This window comes from Archocentrus centrarchus, chromosome 6 (assembly GCF_007364275.1).
Source record: "Archocentrus centrarchus isolate MPI-CPG fArcCen1 chromosome 6, fArcCen1, whole genome shotgun sequence".
In the NCBI taxonomy this organism is placed as follows: Eukaryota; Metazoa; Chordata; class Actinopteri; order Cichliformes; family Cichlidae; genus Archocentrus; species Archocentrus centrarchus.
In genome coordinates this window covers 16,607,131-16,626,427 of record NC_044351.1, presented here as the reverse complement: position 1 = coordinate 16,626,427, position 19,297 = coordinate 16,607,131, and the positions used below count along the sequence as shown (strand labels likewise).

General features: G+C 39.9%; 1 protein-coding gene across 4 annotated transcripts in view; it reads right to left on the bottom strand.

The window, feature by feature from the left end:
• Positions 1–13,284: 13,284 nt before the first annotated feature.
• The window catches only part of tspan18b (tetraspanin 18b), a 33,430-nt gene continuing 27,417 nt past the window's right edge, over positions 13,285–19,297 (bottom strand). For all 4 annotated transcript variants that reach the window (XM_030732458.1, XM_030732457.1, XM_030732461.1 and 1 more), the window contains exons 3-9: positions 18,440–18,535; positions 17,168–17,362; positions 16,781–16,855; positions 15,983–16,081; positions 15,567–15,743; positions 14,864–14,947; positions 13,285–14,218 (exon numbers count right to left, since the gene is read on the bottom strand). In XM_030732458.1, coding sequence (XP_030588318.1) covers positions 14,171–14,218; positions 14,864–14,947; positions 15,567–15,743; positions 15,983–16,081; positions 16,781–16,855; positions 17,168–17,362; positions 18,440–18,535 — 774 coding nt within the window. In that variant the 3' untranslated portion in view covers positions 13,285–14,170. The remainder of the gene's footprint in view (positions 14,219–14,863; positions 14,948–15,566; positions 15,744–15,982; positions 16,082–16,780; positions 16,856–17,167; positions 17,363–18,439; positions 18,536–19,297) is intronic.

Below are 19,297 nucleotides of genomic sequence, written 5' to 3'. Positions count from 1 at the left end.
TCAGTTTGATCCTGGGAGGAGACACAAATCCCTTTGGGGCTGCATCAGGAAGGGTGTCAGGCATTTAAAAATTGCCAAATCAAACATTACGATCTACGTGCTGTGGTGGCACCTTGTGAATATGGGAGCAGCTGAAAGCAGCTTCTTCTATTGAAAAAGGCACAAGCATTACTTGAATAAACAGGAACTAATGATATTGTGCAATGTTTTATAGCCAGTAGTATTACACTGAAGAGAAAAATAAAAATCTAAAAATAAAAGTGTACTGCATGGTCACAATAGTGACATATGAACTTTACATACAGCATATGCATTTTAAGCACTGACAATAGAAACTACTGTTTACCTGTTTATCTGTCTATGGTCAACAGTAGATGATATTTCTTCCATACTGAGAGAAATAATCTTTCGTGGCTTCCTTTTAAATCCAGAAATTATTTAAATCCACAATTCATTCACCTACAGTACCAGTCAAAAGTTTGGACACACTTACCTATTCATGAATGGGTTTGTGTGTCCAAACTTTTGACTGGTATTGTACAAAGTGCTGAACAATCAGACCTCATCATATCTTAAATACCTCAGAGCACCAGTGGAGCACTTTGCTCTCTCATACTGCAGACCTACTTGTGGTTATTTTCCAGTAGTACAGTGGGAGGCCGAGCCTTCAGCTCTTCTTCTTTCTCATCACGATTTGGGCTAAAGACACTGTTCTACTTTTAAGATTAGACTTAAATAATGTTCCTTTTTGAAAAGCTTAAAGTTAGGGCTGGATCAGGTGACCCTGGACCATCCTTTAGTTATGCTGCTATGGGCTCAGGCTGCTGAGGGACTTCCCATGATGCACTGAGGACATCTTATCCTTGTGTTAATATGTTACCATATGAATGCATAAATGTCTTCTTCTGTCTCTCTTCTCTTTCCGCTCACCCCCAAACCAGTCACAACATATGGCTGTCCATCCCTGAGCAGGCTTCTGCTGGAGGTCTCTTCCTGTAAAAAGGGAGTTCTTCCTCTCCACTGTCAGCAACTTGCTCAAAGGGGATCATGCAGTTGTTGGGAGTGTCTCTAAAATTGTAGGGTCTTTACTTTTCATGGTGCTATTTGAATAAAATTTAGAAAATTACACGTGTGTGTGTGTGTGTGTTTGGGGTTGATATTTGATCCCATCCTTTTTCTCGCATCAACAGCGTCCAGATGGGATTCTCTGCCTAAGCCATTAGGCTGAAAGTTAAGCCTAATAGTTTGAATGTCCTTTAAATACCTACAGGTGGTCAATCTAGTTCCAGCCAAGGCGAGAATGAACTGAGATGTAAGAAAATATAAAACCTCTTTTCACACAGATGTTCTTTGTTTTTGCATTACAAGTCATGAAACAGGACAGTGTTCAGGAAATCTTTTTTTTTTAACTGCTTCAAAATCTCTGTGTAATCAATCCGCCCTTCATTACTCGTTGTTTTCAAAATCTTTCAGAGAAGGCGCAACCACTTAGCACAATTCTCACGTAAGACAAAGAGAAAACATGGCTTGGAAAAAAAAAGAGTTAAAAAAAAAAAAATGATGTGCCAATTCACATCATGCCATCGCTTTGGTTTTTGGCCTGGAAAAAAAAAATTGCACTGATGCACATCCATTTCTGCTTGCTCCCGGGAACAAATGCTTACTTTTCCACTGTGGCACAAGCGCTGACTGGAGCACTTCGATCACATTACAATGGTAAAACTCAAGAGAAGCCTGCTGTCACTGAGTAAAGCCTCCATCTCTAGCAGAGGAACTGGAGATCATGAGTAGGAGCGCAGTAGGAGAAGACCTACTTCTGTGCAGGCTTGTACATTTCAGAGTAAGTCAGATGTGCTTCTCATTCAGTAGCATGGATGGCAAAGCTGCCATCCATGCTACTGCCCTGTCATCCGGTCTTTTCCAAAGACACTTGGTCAAGAAGTTCATGTGAAATTGCCTGGAATAGACCCTGAGATTAGTGAACAACCTGATCAATTAACCAAACCATAGCTTTAAAACAGCACTGCAAAGCCGTTCAGTGCTCTTACATTGCACAGCATACTAAAACTGAAAAACAGCTCTATTCTAGTTTTCCGACAGCTGCCTTTAAAATTAACAATCAATAATTTGTAACTAAGCCTTTCAGTACCCTCTCACTTTCTTAGTTGTCTTTGACACTCAACTCTAATTTAAGTCTTAAATCACAAACTTTCTGCAGGTAGCTGAGTGTTGGTGTAATTGTGATATGTGAATACTTTTTTGACAATGTAAATCTGTGGATCAGAGGAATAAGGAATATCATCATTTGACTACAAAGACAATGTTTGATTAAACAAATTCAGTGTTGTTTTGGTCTTTCCTTTGGATTTTTCACTGCACGAAAGCAGAAAATCCAGCCAAACTTCCCCTCAATAACTGGTCATTTATCACCAAGAGGGACCCACAGGAAAAAAAATGGACCGTGCGCTTTAGAGACATTACTCCTGCCTCTGCACTTTCCTTCTGTCTAAATCCCAGCTAGATGAGATAAATAAACACTTACAGAGAGGAAGAAGAGCAGCCCACTGCGCCCTTAGCAGCACTCATTAAACCTAATAGGTCACGCTGCTCTAGCCAGGCTCCACTGACACCCCTAATAGAAACCTGCATGGTTAAGGGACCATGAAGACCATTAGGGCACTTCAAAGTTCACCCCACTACATTAGGGCCCCACTGATATGGCAAAGAAGGGACAGATCCAATTCCTCATTCACTACTTTATTTTCCATCAGTTGACCTGTCAGTCAGTCTGCTCTAATAAACAAGTAGATGCTTGAGCTGCTCATTAAGGGCCATCGTTAGCAAGGCTAAGGCTGTAAATGAGTGCTTATATCAGCTTTCAGCAAAAAATCTCTTATAGGTCATATTTTAGAGCTGGCACTTACACTGTTAAATGATCCTTTTGGTTTGAAAAGAAAGCTGCTGCTTGTACTGTAAATCAAGTTTCTCCACACATTTTTGGACCAATGAAGAGACTCCTACAAACTGTAAAGGACTGGAGGCGAAGCAAAGAGACATGCATGCTGACCAGTAAAAAGACTCACTCCTAACAGGCTCAGACATGCAAATTCACACCGGTCATGTTTGCTGCTCTAAAACCAAAGTATACCTCACTCAAATAATGACATGTTGTAAATCAAAAGACACTGATTTGTTGATTCTGGCCAATGGGAAGTATAAGCAGAAGCCGTCCCCTGTTGTGGCCATATGTCAATGTTACAGCCAATCAGCATGACTGAGCGGAGGAGTGGGCAGCAGAAGAAGAAGGAACATGTCATACATCATTTTGTCCAGTAAAATGTCGCAGTAAATAATTCAGATTTAAGATTTTTGACACACATAAGAAACTAATTCTCACGAGGATAAATAATGAATGATCTAAGAGAGCTGACATCTGTTTTTAGTAGGCTCTACAAGAAGGAAAACTAAGAAAGCGCATAAGCGAGAAATAGGATGATACTGCCGAGAATAAATTTTGTGACTTGCTGCGATATCTAATTAAAACCTTACTCAGAACAACAGAAATCAATGTGTCGTGCGTGCACAAGATCACGACATGTTGCAGGTTGTTGTGTTTGCAGTAGGAGATAATTGTGGGAGGAGGTTAGGGCTCAGGGTTGAGATTAGAGAGAAGCATGGGAGGGTGAAGCATACATCCCTGCCTTCCCTGAGCTCCTTCTAATGGGGTCTCTGGCTATGAGCCAGCCTTTGCTATTATCTTTAACTTAACTATCATTGAGATCAGTTTCAACTCTTTTCATGCTCATAGAGAACATTCACAGTGGTTATACCTGATCAGCATGTATTTTCTTATAAGATGTCTTGTCTGCAAGAAAGAAAAAAATGTTGGACTTTTTCAAAGGTTTTAAACTTAATATTATTCTCTGTCTTCACTTAATTCAAATGTACTTATATAGCACCAAATCACAACAACAGTGGCCTCAAAGCACTTTATATTGTGATGCAAAAACCCTACAATAACAGAGAAAACTCCAACAATCAAATGACCCATTATGAGCAAGCACTTGGCAACAGTGGGAAGGAAAAACTCCACTTTTCCCTTTTAAAAGGAAGAAATCTCTGTCAGAACCAGGCTCAGGGAGCAGACAGCCATCTGCTGTGATTGGTTAGGAGTGAGGCCGGGCAAACTCAGCATTTGGTACTCGGGTTAATGTCTGAAATGGAGATTCCCAACTATGGACCACAGTTAATCTGCGGTCACTGCCAGGCTACAAAGCAAAAATATGATCTGGCAAAAAATCAAAACAAAGAAAAGCTCCTCCTGTGGCAATGATCTTAATCTTAGCAGAGTCTGTCTTTCATGCATTTTCTCATCTCCAGCAGCAACATGTATTTTTTGTAGATATGAAAGACAACCAACCCTTCATCTTTCGGCAGCACTCATTAGTACATAAAATCTTTTTGAAACCATAATTTTAGTGTTGTTGTGAAACCTTTTGGGGAATATGGGAAGTAATCATGATGAAAGATAGTAAATAAAATTATATTTACATTTACACCTTCTACCAAGGCTCATCTGAGCAATATCTGCAACAAATTTGTCAACTTAAAAACACAAAACTCTGGATTGAAATCCTAAACAAAGCTCCATGTGTCTGTCAAGCATACTCAGATGTCAGGGAAGGTAGAGTATAACCTGATTTGCCTTCAGCCTATGTTCCCATCAGCTGATAGTGGCCACAAAATACACCATGGCCTGCCAGCCGCCTGCCAGCCATCTTTGTGGTCTGTAACCATGGAGACGGCCTCACTACAGCTCCCATCATTCCCTGATTCTCACTAATAAAATCTAGTTTATTACAGTGTGGAAATGTCTAGTGTGGCTTTTTGACATGCTAACATAAATAGAGAGGCAAAGGATTTAAAGTGGTACTGGCACATGGGTGAAGGTTTAGGGAGGCTAAAAAGAGATGAACAGCGTTAAAGTAAAAACTGGGTTAGTGGGTTAAACTAGCACTCACGTACCATTGAGACACAAGAATAAAAGGGCATTTTTGCAGAAGCATTACATTAAAAGAGCAGGCTGCTTATGTTTATAATAGCAGCTTTTTGCATTTACTAGACACATGTGGTAGAACATGAATAATAATATGACTGATAAAACATGCTTTGACTGTGAGCTGGCACGCTGTAGCAATGAATGAGTCACTGTGTTGATTACTGTAGTTTTTACCCTGCCTGAGTCAACATAGTGAAAGCCTGACTGCCAGTTCCACCCTAACACCCTTCAGCTTTGCTATCAGCCTAGTATGTTTTTAACCCCTCGACTTCTTTGCACTGGAGCAGCCTTTTGTCTCTCCCCTCAGCAATATGCTTCCAATTATGAATCTTGTGTATATGGGGATGGTGAAGCGCGCTTCTGATTTATTGTGTGTTCAGGCCCTGCTTTGTTCAGTGCATTTGCGCACGGAGCCCTCCTGCTGCAGAGCTCAAAGGTCAGACATACAAAACAATTGACCTCTCGAAGACTCATGTGCACCGTGCCACTCTGGAGGTGATTGACAGGCAGAGATGATGGCTCAACAGTGAAGGTCAAGGTGCGACGCTAATACGGATAAGCACTGCATTAGCCTCAAATTGTGTGGAAACTTTGTAACGCAGAAACACAAGACAAACAGAGAAACTAAAAAAAAGACAAAGATACGAATACAGAGGAGGCCTCAGCATTCGCTATCAGCAGATTCATGACTGGCCACTAAACTTTATTTTACTCATTTGTAACCATAGACCACTTTGTGGTCCTCTCACATGGGATAGCTGGGGCCATCTATTTGTAGTCATCTGTCCTACGGACTGAAAACACATGCTCTACAAGTGAGTCACAGATCTCTCAAGTCAGCGGTGTTGCTTGGCCTGAGAAACAAGTCATCCCCGTAGACTAATTTTCTGGCCTTTCCCTCTTACTTCCTGTTTCATGTTGGGTCGTGGGCACCACATTGTGCGTCATAAGTCTTGCCTGGTCAAGTCCAAAAACCACTGTTTCTGTGGGACAGTTATGATGTTCCATACCACAACAATAAGGCTCAGGGACCTAGAGCATTATCGAACTTATTATGCTGTTACATGCATTTTCTAGATTCTCACATTTTCACAAGGGCTTTTGTGGCTAGATGTGAATCATCTCCCCTGGTATAGTTTCTGCTAAACTGTCCTCAAGGACTTCTCGTTGAACACTTCAGCTCCGCACCGGATGTAACACCTTTCAAACTGGATCAGCAAAACGCAAAAGAGAAACTCAAGTTTTATGCTAAAGAGTGGGTTATTACATGCAGGAAAAAGACTCTCTGATTCCCCTGGGAGGCTAACCACCCATAAATCACCAAGCAATGAAAGTTTCCTCTCCAAACAGAGGGCTAAAACAAACTGAACATGGAACCCCTCGGCCCCACCTCGCCCCCATCCTTCACTCCTTCTCTCTCCTTCCTTTTAGGAATTTTTATGAGGAAAGAAGATATGTGGCACTGCAAGCCTACACTGAAGAAAGAGGTGAATACTACAGTATCAACCCTTTGAAATTACTTACAAATAAAACTAACAATATTTTAAGAGCTTTCACACAACAGCAGTAGAAAGGCTACAACTCCAACCCAAGTAATTCATAACTGGAGAACAAAGGAGCATTCTCAAATACATGTCTTACAGTGTTTGTTCTTCTACTAAGATTTGTTACAATGAAAAAAAATCCAAAAGCTCTGCAAAGCTATCCTGGCAGCAACAATTAAGATGGAAAATAATCACATATTGAAAGCAGTTTTACCACAAACTGTCAATTCATTTCACTAATTCAAAGCAAAAATGTTTCTTTTGGTGTTCTTCCCTTTTATGAAAGCGCTCTTTAATGGACTTTGCCAGATTTTGAATTTCAGCTGTTTTCAGTTTGATTTCATGGTCCAAATATGACTCGCGCTATGATATCCTAGATGCAGAGCAGCAGAAGGATAGCAAAATAAATGTCACAGTACACTGTCTACTGATGCCACCATAAATGCTGTGCTCTTTGGAGCTGCATTAACACATGATGTCACGATGCAACTCGAGCGTGCTGCAAAGAGTAAACTGCCAGGGAACTGCTGTGCTGACCACCTGTGAGGCTTCACAGCTGAGATCCTGAAACTGAGATCCTGAATCTGAACATTTCAAATGAGAGCACAGGAGGGGAGGGGGCACCATTACACACAAACTGCTACTGTTGCTTCATTTGTTAACAGAAGGTCAAATGCAAAATGGACTTAAAACAGCACACCATTTCAATTTGAGGGCCCAGCCTCACAGTCATGTCATATTTCATGGTGTTCAGGCATATTTTTTAGCAATGCTTTATGCCATGAAGTGCAAATTTACTTCAAAGTCTTATTTTTTAAATATAAAAAATCTAACCTATAGATAAAACAGCCCCTTATTGTTGATGTTTAAGAGGAAAATGTAGCTTGAAGAGAAGTGGATGGAGGAGCAGTAAGAATGCTGCTGCCCTCAAGTGGTGAATTTAATGACTGTTGCCTTAAAATAAGTTGCTTAAAGAAAAACGTTTTACATGGATTGGACTTTTCCAACTAATTTAACACCTACAGTAATGTGTAAAAGCCTTAAACCACCCCTCATTACTTTATATGTTGCTAGGAAAATGGCAGTGCAATCATTGTCCTGCTGAAAAACAAATCAACTGCCAATCAGATGCTTTCCAGATGGTATTGCTTGGTGGATCAAAATCTGACAGTACTTTTTTCTGTTCATAATTCTATTTTGTACCCCCCCCCCCCCCAAAAAAAAAGAAAAAAAAAATCTATTCTGGATTCATTACTCTATTCTCCCTCTTTCCTTTCCTTCTTTTTAGACCAATATACGGTGGCCCTTAGAGGTCAAACGCACTGAAACTTAAGAAAATGCCAGCAAATAGAAAAATGCTGTAAAAGCACAGAAAACACAACAGAAGTTGAATAAAACACAGGGGAAGTAAAAAAAAAAAAAAATCTCACAAAACACAATGGAAGTGTTTGTTTGGGACGACAATAATATGACAGTTGCAGATGTGACCGTACCTGAAAGATTGCACTCAGAAGAAAAGAGGCGAAGGATTCATCGATGATGTGAGGGAGAAAAAGCTGCAAGGTAACGTGTTTTAATTGTATGATCCAATACTGTAGATACATGTTTGCTATTAGCTGCTATTTACTGTTGGTTTGTCACTTCCACGGCTGTTCTGTCACTTTATTGGCTCCCCAAATACACTTCTATTGTATTTTGTTTCTTTTCTTTATTTGTGTGCTTTTGCAGCATTTTTCCATTTGTTGGTGTTTTCCTGAGTTGCAATGTGTTTGACCTCTCAGGGCTACTGTACCTGATACTTCTTTTGTCCTCCACTTGTACACTTCCCTCAGATTTTCCAAGTACACCCTGCACATCATGCCGAGATATGCCAAGTTTTCAGCTAGTACCTCTTTGGGAATCACCTTGTTGGTACAAAAATACTATTTTATTCCTATCAAACTGTGTTTGGCATATTTTGTAGATTCTGAAAGAAGAAGAAATGTGAACAAATGATGTGATAGTAACAAAGTGCCTAAAGATACAAATTAAAATGAGTTCTTTGCTAAGCTGTCTGTTATCTGTAGACACAACACTGGTTCATCCCTTGAGTTTTGTCTCCTCTTGTTTGAATAATTTATCAGTGATTTCTTTGAAAATTGTCAGGTACAAGGACCGGACTGAAAATGAGTGAAAAAGCAGCCAATGTCCAAAGAAAAACTTTTACAGGCCTTTAAAGACTGCTTTAAAAAAGTATAAAAAATCTGGCTCATTGCAAGCAGCATATAAAGAAATGGGGAGTGGCTCAAGACGTTTGCGCAGTGTTATATAGTTAGGGGATTATTTAACCCTGTATTAAGATTAAGATTAAGATTATGATAGTGTTTATTTGTCACATGCACAGTTATACACAGTACAATGCACAGTGAAATGTATTTTGTACCTGCAACCATATATACACACACATATAAATAAGAAGAATAAAAATAAAAATAAAAATAAGTAATACACACTATACACTATACTCTATATACTATACACTATACACACTTTTTCATGGAATTATAGATTATAATATTTACATAGTGCAATAATAGTCCAGTTAGGGCTCAGAGTTGAGCAGACGGATGGCTTGTGGATAAAACTTAACATTCTAAGTAAGATGATTAAGAGTATTTTTGTTCTCAAAGAACAGATCATACATATCAAATTCCTTGAATAAGAACCACAGAGAGGACAGGAATTTTGTTAGTTTCAAAAAGCTCCAAAATAGCATTCCCTTAAGATCGCAAAATTTAACCTGGACCGATTCAGTTTGGTAACAAGTCACTTAACACCACTGGTTACTCTTTGTGACCATTCTTGAATGCCTTTGGCATTCTTGGAACAAGAAACAAAGCAGCACATTTTTCTTTTATTTGAGGTGGCAGTAATGAGCTCCAGTATATGGTAATGAGGCAGCGAAACTAAAAGAAGTCAGCAGGTCATTGTTTGGCACACTTTAAGCTTAACAATTATTCATGCATGTGTAAAAGTGTGCTTTTAACAGGGTCATTAGGAAAATTGTGATCATATGTTGGGTTGTGGTGAGTTTTCGAGAGACTTTGAGCAACATAAATGATTTATAAAGAGAGGATGTAAACACAAATTACCATCTAATATGTGAGAAACTGTATACTAAGAGTGTAAAACAAATCAGGTCACTCAGTAAAAATATTCACGTTTTTTTAAGTGATGTTCAACATGCTCTGATTGGATGTAAAAACAATAGGATGCCTCAGTCTGACCTGAAATTAGTGAGTGCTGCACTGAACGACTGCACCAGTAACATGACTATAAAATTATAAAGGACTATATGTGCAGGTCTGGTTTCACAAAATTTGTGGTCTAAAAAAAGTATTTTAATGTTTGCTTTAAGACTTGTCAGATGACAGGTGAAAAGAGTCATTTTAAACCTAATGTCAGTCATACACACACTCTATGAAATAACAGCTACATTTCCACCATAACAACTAGTGAGCTGCAGAAAAACTAGTTCAACATGTGGCATATACAGCTGTGTATTACAGAGGTAGTAGGTAGAAATTGGAAGATGAAGTCGGTGGTGGTTTTAGTCCAAGAATTTCTGATAATAAAGTGTTAGATTTACAAAAAAAAAAACACTGAATATCTTGGGACTGAAAAAAAAAACCCTCACAGAAACACTGGCTGTCTTTTTCTTTCTTTCTTTTTTTTTAAATAACACCACCCAGATAATCCTAATCATAATGGAACCCTAAAAAGGGAATGGCATGCGCACACATGAGTGAGGAGGATGTAAAGTATGCATATCCATTTTGTTTTAGTTACTGATGCCCAGAGCTATCACCTACTCCAATTCACTCTTTTTCTCTGCGTACACCCACTTTGCATCTTTTGACATCTTGTAATAAGATGGTGATACTGCTCTCAAAACACAAGAATGCCATTGTTGCTAAATCCAATTGTAAAGTGTGCTTTGTGGTAAACAGTAAATGGACTGGTTCTTGTATAGCGCTTTTCTACTCAAGCACTCAAAGTACTTTCTACAACATGCCTCATTCATGCATACATACTCATTCAGGCACTTTTTTCCATGCATGCCAAAGTGCTTTCTATTTAACACTCACACACATTCACACTCCAATGAACTCAGGGTTCAGTATCTTGCCCAAGGATACTTTGGCATACAGACTAGAGCAGCCAAGGACTGAACCAGCAGTAGATAACCTGCACTACCTCCTGAGGTAGAGGCACCTCTACAGTATATTGTCAAATATATAACAATGTATTATGCCTGCAGTGGAAGACTGTAGGCAAGTGGCAGCATCTGTCTTATGATTAGACTGAGCCAATCTTGTAAAATGAAGCAAACACTTTTGCAAATCTAACCTTGGAGACTGTCATTTTTTCTCTCTCATAAATTTATGACTTTATGACCCTTAAAGAATAATCAACTTTTTACTTGGATTTTACAAATTCATTAATGGAAATTAGGCATTTTACCCTAAAACTATAACTCCCCTTTTCCTGCACTGTATTTTAAAAATATCTAAATATATATATGTACTGTTCTTTTACTTACAATGGACCTGATTTGCTGTTATGTTTATGGTCTTGGTAAAAAAAAAACCAACCAAACAAAATATCCTCTCTTAGGTTTTACAAAGCAAAATATAATAAAAAGAATTCAGTCCTTAGCATGTCTTAAAAGTAGGTAAATACAACCTAAGCTGAACAACATCACATAACATATTACACTGTCCTTATTTATCAAACAGAAATGACACCAAAATACAGAAGCAGTGTGTGAAAAACCAAAGACACCCTTTGTAAGAATAGATAAGCGTTTAACTGTTTTTCTATGTATAACAATGTGTTCATCATAAACATGCACATGACAATCAGATTGTAAGCACAAAACATACTCGTACATATCCAAACCCTCCAGGTGAGGAAAGCAGGTCACGCCTGTTTCCTGACGTCACACACACATACACGCACACCCCCACACACTCACGTGATGCTAAAATAAAAGAGCCAGCAGGAAGAAGGAAGTCAGACTCTCACTCGGAGACACACACACACACGTGTTGGCTGACTGAGACTCTCCCTGCAGGTACAAAGATCAACTACGGGTTTCTGTGTCTTCTTTTATTTAACAGTGGTCTGAACCTAACACCCTTACTGCTTCCATAGGAATTAAGAAGGTAAGCAGCAGCTAGGAGCTGCTAATTAAATGCATTTGAATAAGTGATCATCAACAAGTGTGAGCACCTCTATAAGAGCAGAAGTTTTCAGCCGTTTGCTTCAGTGTGTGTGTGTCTTAACACAATGTCACAACCTTCTGAGGAGTGGACATCGGAGCAAAGGTCACAGGCAGCAGCTCCATCTCAGACTCCATAGGCCTCAGTTAGCATGTTAAATGTTAAAAGTTCATGACAGCACAATTAGACAAAGACATAACACACTTCTGCATTTACTTCACTTTTCAGACCTTTAAGTTATTTCCACCTTTTAGAAATTAACATGTCTCCTCCTCACGTCTGTGCACCTGTGCATTCACAGGCCAAACAATATAGCCATTGTGCATATTGCATATGCAAATAGAAAGATTAGCTGTTAGTGGTACAAATGGCAACACTACTGCATGGTTACAGGATGAGTATTTTAGCCTGTGGTAGACTAAATACTTTGTTTGGGTATCACGTGTCAGTTGCTATGATCTTATGTCGATGTTTTGGCTAAATTTTGCTGTAACTGTGGGTTTGTTTTGGGAAATGCAGTGGCACAGGCTGCCTGCTGATAAAATGACAATGTTATAGCATACGTAATGCCAACATGCTAATAAATCCCTGATATTTAGTGAGCTTCATCATGTGTTATTTTGTGAGGAGCATATAAAAGGATATGCAGTAAGATGCAATAAAAAAGACTGTATAAAAACAATGAGAATAGATCTAACAGACAAAAGATAAAAATTCATGTATGTAGGAACTTTAAATTCCTTTATTATGCATGTGCTGTCGTTAGTGTCTTTGCTCTGTACTAATGCTCGCACAAATTACACAATGCTTTTCATTTCATATTCCTACAATGCGGTTTTGTTGCTTGTGTTGTATCACGTTCCTCGTGCCTCACCTTTTCTTTCTTTGATGCATTCTTCTGCCACTTTCTAAAGCTGCTGCAATGGATCAATGTCCACAGGCATTTCTAATTCATACCCTTTTTTCTTTTTTTGTAAATAAAATCAATGCACTAAGGTATTAGGGGTGAGAATGATTTCATTACAACAGCGAGACCAAGAGCTATGGACTAAGAACATCTGCTTATGCTTTTTATCAGCAGATAAAACCACCCTCTCTCTTTTTTTTTTCCCATAATTTAAGTGTCAAGAAGTTGTAAAGAGAATAATTTTATGAAGAAATTCACCAATCACTGAAGTGTAACTGCCATATGTGTCCTAAAAATTACAAAATTACAGTGGACTTTGAACTATTACTATAACAACAAGGATGATGTAGTTGACTGGCTAAAAAAAAAATTCTTGCAAACATTTGCTTCCATTATGCTAGGATGCATTATTATTACTTACCAGAGTCTTTATAAATAGTATTACCCTTTTAATTTAAAAAAAAAAAAAAAAGGGTGTGCAACCAGCTTAAAAAAGACACACAGGAACAGTCAGGTAAAATGCCATTTATGTAATTTACTTTTCAAGAATCTAATACAAATGCATACACATACATTTCACCACCAAGAACCACATTTAACCACTAATGCAATAAAACATCACCATACAAACAGAAAAAAAAAATGAGAGAAACTGGCTTTGAAGCTTGGGAGAGATCTTGGAGAGCCACAAGCTCACATGCATACAAATAGGCTCATACACATTCATAAAGAGCATCCAGTATATACATATGCGCACACACACACACACGCACACGCACGCACGCGCGCACACACACACACACACACACACACAAATAAACAGAGCTTATATAATACAGCATTGAAGAAGTGTGGCTGTAAAAAAAAAGGCATGTGGAGGAAGGTTATTACAGTTTACAGTATGAAAGGGGGAAGGATAACAGCCAGAGTTTACAAGAAACACATTTTTTTTTTTTTTTTTTTTACAGTCAAGCCAACTTTACTTAATATAAATATTCTTCATCCAAAAGTCAGTGCAGTGCCTTCTGCTCAGGCTTCACCTGGTCCTCATCCCCCGGTCCACTTTACACCCAGTCTGCCCTAGACCTGGTCCACAAATTACTGTTTCCACTTTGCACACAAATGTTTTTACATCAGTTTTCTCTCTAGTCTCCCACTTTGTCAATGGTTTGTGTGTCTCTATATATGTGTGTGTGTATTTTTTTAATCACCCAGTACCTCAAAAGTCCAGCTGTGAAGTACAAGAGTTTGTTTTTCTACCAATTAGCCAATAGAAAAAGAGATCCACAAATTTACAAATGTCCATTTTTTTTCTTTTCTCCTGAATTCCCTTTTTTTTTTTTTTTTTTTAAAACAAAACAAACAAAGAAAAAAAGAGTTCATGGATGGAGCAGCTCTACTGGATTCCCCTGAAGAGACACATTGCAAAAACCATGGCAAAAAGCTGAGGAATAAAGGAAAGAAAAAAAATTAGCACACAGACAGAAACAGACAGTTCAATTCAAGATTAAAAAGAAGAAAAAAAAAAAAAAAAACAGTGCTCCACTTCTTCTGTGAAAAATTTATTGATTTGACCAAAGTGAGGAAAAGGGTGAGAGGGGGCACAGGGACGCAAGACAAGTTCATTTCTGGAACTGTTTTAGTTTTAAAAAAGTTAACTTTCAGTTAAATAGAGTTTATTGACAGTCAATAAATAAAAGTGACTTAAAAATCCATGTCAAGTAATTTGTTTTTTCCTTGGGAGCCAAATGTCAGTGTCTCTTAGATGTGTAGCAAATGTTTTGGATACATTGGTGCATTTTGAATGCAATAACTTCTTCTGATCTGCATGTTGGTAAAGAGACCTGTGTCGAAAGGGAAAACACATCCTTTTAACGAGCTGTTTAAGTAACATGACAGCCCTAGACCGCTACGTTCCTGTGATACTGAATTTCACCACAAGATGGAGATCTTGCCATACAAAAGCTTTCACATGCCACTGGCATATTCAGGTAGCCTTAAGTTAAAGCAACCTTGCAAATTTCTGAAATGAATATTCAGATTACAGAGGCAGCAAAGAAAAGTTGCATATTTTACAACTCGCTCCTACCTCAATGGTTAGCACCACAATGGCCAGGGCTCCAGCCACATAGATGTACAGTTCAAAGTAGTCGACTACTGCAGAGTAACAACCCTGTGGACACACAGATGTGACACTCAGCAGAGAATCAATAGGCTATAAACTTGCAGAATTACAGAGACAATTAAAGTAACATCACAGCTTCAATTGAGTGAGAGTCTGAACAAAGGCCTGGCTGAATGGATGGGAAGAAGGGCCTCCAGCCTCACTAGCTCATAATGAGAGCTCTTTGTGTGAATGAACAGAGCGAGGCGCACACTCTGGATATCTCTCATTGTTCTAATGGCCTGAAAAACAACAGGTGGAGACTGCAGTAAAAAAACCTCTTCCTATCAGCTTTCACTGTAATTACACTCAAGGCTTCCTTTGTGCACATGGAAGCAAGCAGGGGGTGTGTAAAATTTACACGCACAGAGACACGCGCACACACACACACACACACACACACGCTGCACCACATAGTAAGATGGTCTACTGTGACACCCAAAACACAGAAAAGCACTAATCAGCCATGGAGGAGTCAGCTAGTCCCTGGATGTCACCCCTCAACTGTCTTCAGCTCTAATTAAGCCTTGAGGAGGTTTAGAAGACTGAAGTGAAAGTGTGTGTGTGTGTGTGTGTGTGTGTGTGTGTGTGTGGAGGGGGTCTTGACATGGTAGATGTGAAAAGTTACCTTATTATTGCGGAACATCATATTGCCTGATAAGCACTGCTCCTGGCTGATATAGGCTGACTCGGCAGGCTGACTGGCACGCTGGCAGCAGGCTTCTGGCACCACATGATTTTGGTTGATCATCCTGAACAGGCTGTCCTTAAAATCCTCTGGGCTGTTCACCCCACAGCAGTCAAACTGAGAGGAGAGAAAAGGAGGAGAAGCCCTTATTGCTGAGTGCCCATTTGCGCACCGGCCTGTGGTCCACTGTGTGTGTGCACCAATCCAGCATGAATATTGACCTAAATGTCTGGGATTTATCTATAAAATATAGCCGTGGCTGTTAACCTCCCTGCTTCCACACACTGTTGGTGGAAAGGATGAGTTGGTAAAAGCAGCATTATGTCAGCTCTCTGCCATGCGTGCTGTGGTCTTACTGTAGTCATGATGGCATTCCATGTGGAGGTGAAGACGTCACTGTTGTTGTAGCCCTGGTAATGTCTCTTCAGCTCTTTGGTGAAGTACTCTCTGGTCAGCTGAAGCAACAGAGCACTGGTTAGTGTCACATAGATAATATCTGTTACTTCAGATAACGTCACTGAACTCCAGGGCTGGGTGTCATTTGATCAGGGAACTGAATCAACTTTACACATTAAGGTCTGCTTGGAGAAATCTGGTGGTGCTGCTGCACTGTATGTGCAAAATGTATGAAGCCTTCTGTGGCTCCAGTGGGAGCTTCAGGTAGTCTGCATTAAGTGGTGTAACTTGAGGCAAGATTAATTAGCATTGAAGAAGCTGTTGTTGAAAATAGGGAAAAAAAAATAATCTTGGGGTGTGGCATTACAAAGAAGTGAGCTCACCACTAGATCTGCTGCTCATATCTGCTTGGGGCTATGGACTCAAGGCTAGATTAGGCTAAATCTGCACGGTCAAAAGCATAGTGAGTAATGTATGCGACAGGTTTTGACAAGAAGAAGAATAAATGAGAATAACTCCGGTTGCTGAACAGAATTTGATTCTGTTTTTGAACTGCCCATCAAAAGTACAACAGGGTTATAGGAATGCAATGCTATAAATACAAACAGTTACACAATACCTGAACACTGTCAAATAAAATTGTCAAATTAGCCCGAAAATACAAAGACTAAAGAGTAGGAATCTGAGCCTTAAGTTTTGACACTCAGTCCTACGGGAGACTTGTGATCAAAGGTGGGGTGAACTTTTAAGAAACTTACATGCTCCCGGAATATGAAGGCTAGGATGGCAGCAGCCAACTCTGCTAAGAAGATCAGGAGGATGAGCATGAAGAACTGCAATAAGACAAAAGGAAAAAAGGGAAAGGTGAGACAGAGAATGACAAGGTGGATAAGAGCCAAAAAAAAAAAAGGTGCATGTTGATGTGCTTAAAAAAAAAAAAATCACATTTTGGTGGTGCCCACTTCACTCAGCATTAACTATGGATGAAGACTGAAGCACAAAGATAACATGTAAAGGCATTTTGCTCTTTTGGCTTTCTGTTTCAAGCATGGCAGTCCTAAAAACTGACAGGGAGAATAAACAACACGCATACACACAAAAAATGCTCAAGAACAAGTACACTTCAACTTTGTCAGCCAACTCACAAAGAGGAGCAGACACTTGTTTTCACGGATGGCTCCACAGCAGCCCAGGAAGCCGAGAAGAAAGAGCATGCCTCCCATACCAAGAATGATGTAGACACCGGTGAATAGCAGGGGGTTGGCCGCTACGATTTCCCTGAACCCTGTGGGGTCCACCAGTACCCACACTCCCACTCCGAGGAGGAAAGAGCCCCCCAGCTGATGAAGAAAAAGGAAAAGGATACAAGAGTTAGACAAAATAGAAACTGGCAATTCAGAAGGTACAGTAGCTTGGTATCCCCAGCAACACACAAAAGATTCAACCAGAGGTCATACAGTGACCCCCCACCCCCCCACTGTTAGTTATGCAAATATCTGAAAGGTTGGAGGCAGAGGTAAAATAAAAGACTGAATATCTGTAGAGTCCCAATGCCTTAGTGGAGGTGTGGGTGGATAGAGCTACACTACTTGATCTACCCCCACCCCCCCACCCCCCACCTGCTAAAGAAATACACAGAGCTTCCATCCTCTCCCATCCTCCCTTTCACTAAAACCCTATCTGCAGCCACCATGAGGTGACTCATGTGATTAAGAAAAGAAGGTATTGAGTTGGGGGAGTCTAGATCTGAGCTTCCAACATTTCTACCACAATCCCCTTCTTCCACAGGGAGAGACCCGGGGCTTGTGCAAATGATTGCCACGTATGAGGAGAAGAGGCAGCCATTTTGAAAGGGCTGGGCTTTTTAAAAAAAAATGCTGCTGAGTTAACATGAGTGTGAAATGGCCTTAGACAGACAATAAAAAAAAAACCAAAAAAAGCAGTAAAAAAACAAAAGTTGTTACTGAGTGATGCCGACAGTCAAGTTCACTCTTTGCTCTGCTGGTTGCATTATTACCCCGGCCTTGAGCAAGCTCCTCTAAACAGTCTCTAAATGGTTTGGTTGTGCTTAATAAAGCAGGAAAAAGAGACAACCCTTCTTACTCTGACCCTCCCCCGCTTTATGGCTTCAGAATAACAGGATTACCCTTGATTGTCTGATCAAGACCGATAAACTCAGGTGCCAGTCACAAACTCCGCATGGCACAATGTGCCTCAGATGTGTGTCAGCACACTAAAATTTAATCAAAAGAGAATTTGATAGAATCAAGATTGCCTCATCTAATGAAATGCAAATGTGGCTCCATTAGTCAGTCAGCCGGGGAGCACACAGGAGCCCATCTTAAATCATTAGATTGACACTAACTTCAGAGACGACCAGATTAAGTGTCTTTGAGCAAGAGATGAAAAATACTTACAAAGATGAGGAAATTGAAGACAAACATGAGGTACTTGATGCAGCTGAGACAGTCCCCCTCCATGGTTGTCCCTCGTGCCGAAGCCTCTCCCTGCCCCTGAAAGAAAAAACATTAAACACAACATAAAGTGTGCCACTTAATGACTCCTGCCAAATGCTCACAGTATTCCCATTTTCCTGAACCCTGGATAAGCATTACATTGAAACTGCCAAGAAAGGAATACTCTGCCAAAACCTGCTCTCATTCTTAATGAGTTCTGTCAGTCAAACACACACACACACACACACACACACACACGTTTGTCAGTTGATTTGGTCCAATTTCAGATGAAAATCCTCACATTATCCCTTTAGGTGCATTGTACCAGCTCTAGAGTCTCTGAGCAACTACAAGATTAGGCAGCCCAATGTCAACCAATCTGACACATCTCATTTTAGTGTGCTGTCGAAGTCATCTGGCTGTCAGCTCTTCTCATCTCTGGAAAAATGGCGTCCCTATGCTAGTGTGACTCAAGGGGTTGTCCATCTCTGAGCATTTTAAGGAAATGCTGACTGACTGGGGTTCTATGTTCATTAACCGACCAGGGATGGCCTTCACTATAGAGCTGCTTCTTCTTCTTAATGTAATGAGAGGCCTTGCCACCCCTCCATCTGACATAAACACACTTTGCTTGATGAAGACCCATCACAGAAGCACTCCTGGTTAATGAAGAACACCTCTCCTGCATTAGCAGACAACAAGGTGGCGGCGGCGTTTGCGTCCACCACAAAGCCTCCACTGAAGCAAATGTTTAACTTTTTAAGCTGCAGATGAAAATATTTCTCCCTGTGTAAGAAATCATATCTATGTATTCTGCAG